The sequence below is a fragment of the Colobus angolensis genome, unplaced genomic scaffold, assembly GCF_000951035.1.
Source record: "Colobus angolensis palliatus isolate OR3802 unplaced genomic scaffold, Cang.pa_1.0 Scaffold144, whole genome shotgun sequence".
NCBI lineage: Eukaryota > Metazoa > Chordata > Mammalia > Primates > Cercopithecidae > Colobus > Colobus angolensis.
In genome coordinates, this window is record NW_012114533.1 from 3,601,703 (window position 1) to 3,604,805 (window position 3,103).

Sequence of the window (3,103 nt, forward strand, 5' to 3'; positions counted from 1 at the left end):
TTGACTCTTTATCCAATTTGCCAGTCTGTGTCTTTTAACTGGAGCATTTAGCCCATTTACATTTAAGGTTAATATTGTTATGTGTGAATTTGAACCTGTCATTATGATGTTACCTGGTTATTTTGCTCGTTAGTTGATGCAGTTTCTTCCTAGTGTCAATGGTCTTTACAAGTTGGCATGTTTTTGCAGTGGCTGGTACTGGTTTTTCCTTTTCATGTTTAGTGCTCACTACAGGAGCTCTTGTAAGGCAGGCCTGGTGGTGACAAAATCTCTCAGCATTTGCTTGTCTGTAAAGGATTTTATTTCTCCTTCACTTAGGAAGCTTAGTTTGGCTGGATATGAAATTCTGGGTTGAAAATTCTGTTCTTTAAGAATGTTGAATATTGGCCCCCACTCTCTTCTGGCTTGTAGTTTCTGCCGAGAGATCTGCTGTTAGTCTGATGGGCTTCCCTTTGTGGGTAACCTGATCTTTCTCTCTGGCTGCCCTTCATTTCAACTTTAGTGAATCTGACAGTTATAAGTCTTGGAGTTGCTCTTCTTGAGGAGTATCTTTGTGGTGTTCTCTGTATTTCCTGGATTTGAATGTTGGCCTGCCCTTCTAGGTTGAGGAAGTTCTCCTGGATAATATCCTGAAGAGTGTTTTCCAACTTGGTTCCATTCTCCCCATCACTTTCAGGTACACCAATCAGATGTAGATTTGGTCTTTTCACATAGTCCCATATTTCTTGTAGGCTTTGTTCATTTCTTTTTACTCTCTTTTCTCCAAACTTCTCTTCTCGCTTCATTTCATTCATTTGATCTTCAAGCACTGATACCCTTTTTTCCAGTTGATCGAATTGGCTACTGAAGCTTGTGCATGCGTCATGTAGTTCTCGTGCCACGGTTTTCAGCTCCATCAGGTCATTTAAGGTCCTTTACACTGGCTATTCTAGTTAGCCATTCATCTAATCTTTTTTCAAGGTTCTTAGCTTCTTTGCGATGGGTTTGAACATTCTCCTTTAGCTCAGAGAAGTTTGATCGTTTGAAGCCTTCTTCTCTGAACTCGTCAAAGTCATTCTCCATCCAGCTTTGTTCCATTGCTGGCAAAGAGCTGTGTTCCTTTGGAGAAGAGGCGCTCTGATTTTTAGAATTTTCAGGTTTTCTGCTCTGGTTTCTCCCCATCTTTGTGGTTTTATTAACCTTTGGTCTTTGATGATGGTGACATACAGATGGGGTTTTGGTGTGGATGTCCTTTCTGTTTGTTAGTTTTCCCTCTAACAGTCAGGACCCTCAGCTGCAGGTCTGTTGGAGTTTGCTGGAGGTTCACTCCAGACCCTGTGTGTTTGGGTATCACCAGCAGAGGCTGCAGAACAGCGAATATTGCAGAACAGCAAGTGTTGCTGCCTGATGCTTCCTCTAGAAGGTTCGTTTCAGAGGGGCACCCTGCCGTGTGAGGTGTCAGTCAGCCCCTACTGGGAGGTGCCTCCCAGTTAGGCTACTCAGTGGTCAGGGACCCACTTGAGGAGGCAGTCTGTCTGTTCTCAGATCTCAAACTCCGTGCTGGGAGAAGCACTACTCTCTTCAAAGCTCAGCTGGAAATGCAGAAATCACCTGTCTTCTGCATTGCTCACACTAGGAGCTGTAGACTGGAGCTGTTCCTATTCGGCCATCTTAGAACCTCTGAATCTCAAAATACATTCTTTACATTCTAGTGGGGTAAGGATTATTAGAAGCCCCAGAATGGAATCATCAGTAAGGGGAAAGGGAATAACATTTATTGAACAATGGATATGTATCAAACATTGTGCTCCAGAATGTAAATGCATTATCATGTTTATCCTCAGGCAATGGCAGGAGACACCTAGTATAGTTATAATTGTTAAAATGTATCGAACACTTATCATATGCTGGGCAGTTTGCTAAATGCTTTACAAACATGGTATTATTTCATCTTCACAACTTTATGAGGTAGATACTATTATTATCCCTTTTTCACACAGGAGGAAGCTGAGGCTCAGAGAGGTAACCTACTCAAGATAACGTAAGCTAGCAAGTATCTGAACAAATATTTAGAGCCAGGCAGGTTGGTCTAAGTCCAAAGACAGTGTCCTTCCTTCTCAAATATTAGCATTCCTAGCAGCTAAATTTCCCTAAAAGCTAAAGTACCTGCTTTGCAGGAAGGACAGAGGTTGAGGTAGGAACTTCATAAGCAATTTGGAGAGAGGCTCCTCCCATATCCAGTATCCCTACTGTCCTTCTCCGTCCTGCTGCCAATTCCTGGGTAGCCTCAGCATCTGATTCTGAAATAAATAAGAGAACAAAAAGGCTCTAGTAATTAAAAAACAAAATTAAATCGAACCCCCAAAATAGCAATCCCTTAAAAATTTGAAACCATGACTCACACCTGTAATCCCAGCACTTTGGGAGGCCAAGGTGGGAGGATTACGTGAGCCCAGAACTTCAAGACCAGCCTGGGAAATATAGTGAGACATTCCCATAAAAAAAGTTTTTTGTTTTTTTTTTTTTAATTAGCTGGGCATGGTGATGCACACCTGTAGACCCAGCTACTCAGGAGGCTGAGGCCAGAGGATCATTTGTGCCCAAGAGTTTGAGGCTGCAGTAAGCTATTATCGCGCCACTGAACTCTAGCCTCAGTGACAGAGAACATGTCTCAAAATAAAAAATAGAAAGCAAACAAGTATACCAACTGAATCAACTGTATATTGCACAAAGAATAATTCTTGCAAATTACTTAACATGACATTTTGACTACGTATCCCTAGTGGGATATAGCCTAAGCACAAAATAAGCAAATATCTTAAGCTACATCCCAGTAGTCTTATTTGTTAACAATATTATTGGTTTTATTATTTAAAAATTATGAAGGGAGGCCGAGACGGGCAGATCACAAGGTCAGGAGTTCAAGACCAGCCTGACCAACATGGTGAAATCTCCTCTACTAAAAATACAAAAATTAGCTGGGTATGGTGCCACACGCCTGTAATCCCAACTACTCGGGAGGCTGACCAGAAGAATCTCTTGAACCCGACAGGCGGAGGTTGTAGTGAGCCAAGATCACGCCACTGCACTCCAGCCTAGGCGATAGAGCAAGACTCTGTCTCAA

At 42.2% G+C, this 3,103-nt stretch overlaps 1 protein-coding gene across 1 annotated transcript in view; it reads right to left on the reverse strand.

Moving 5' to 3' along the window:
- ENTPD7 (ectonucleoside triphosphate diphosphohydrolase 7) overlaps window positions 1-3,103 on the reverse strand; it is a 54,195-nt gene that overhangs the window by 19,355 nt on the left and 31,737 nt on the right. Inside the window, exon 8 of the mRNA XM_011935561.1 lies at window positions 2,146-2,279. Within this exon, the coding sequence (XP_011790951.1) occupies window positions 2,146-2,279 (134 nt within the window). The remainder of the gene's footprint in view (window positions 1-2,145; window positions 2,280-3,103) is intronic.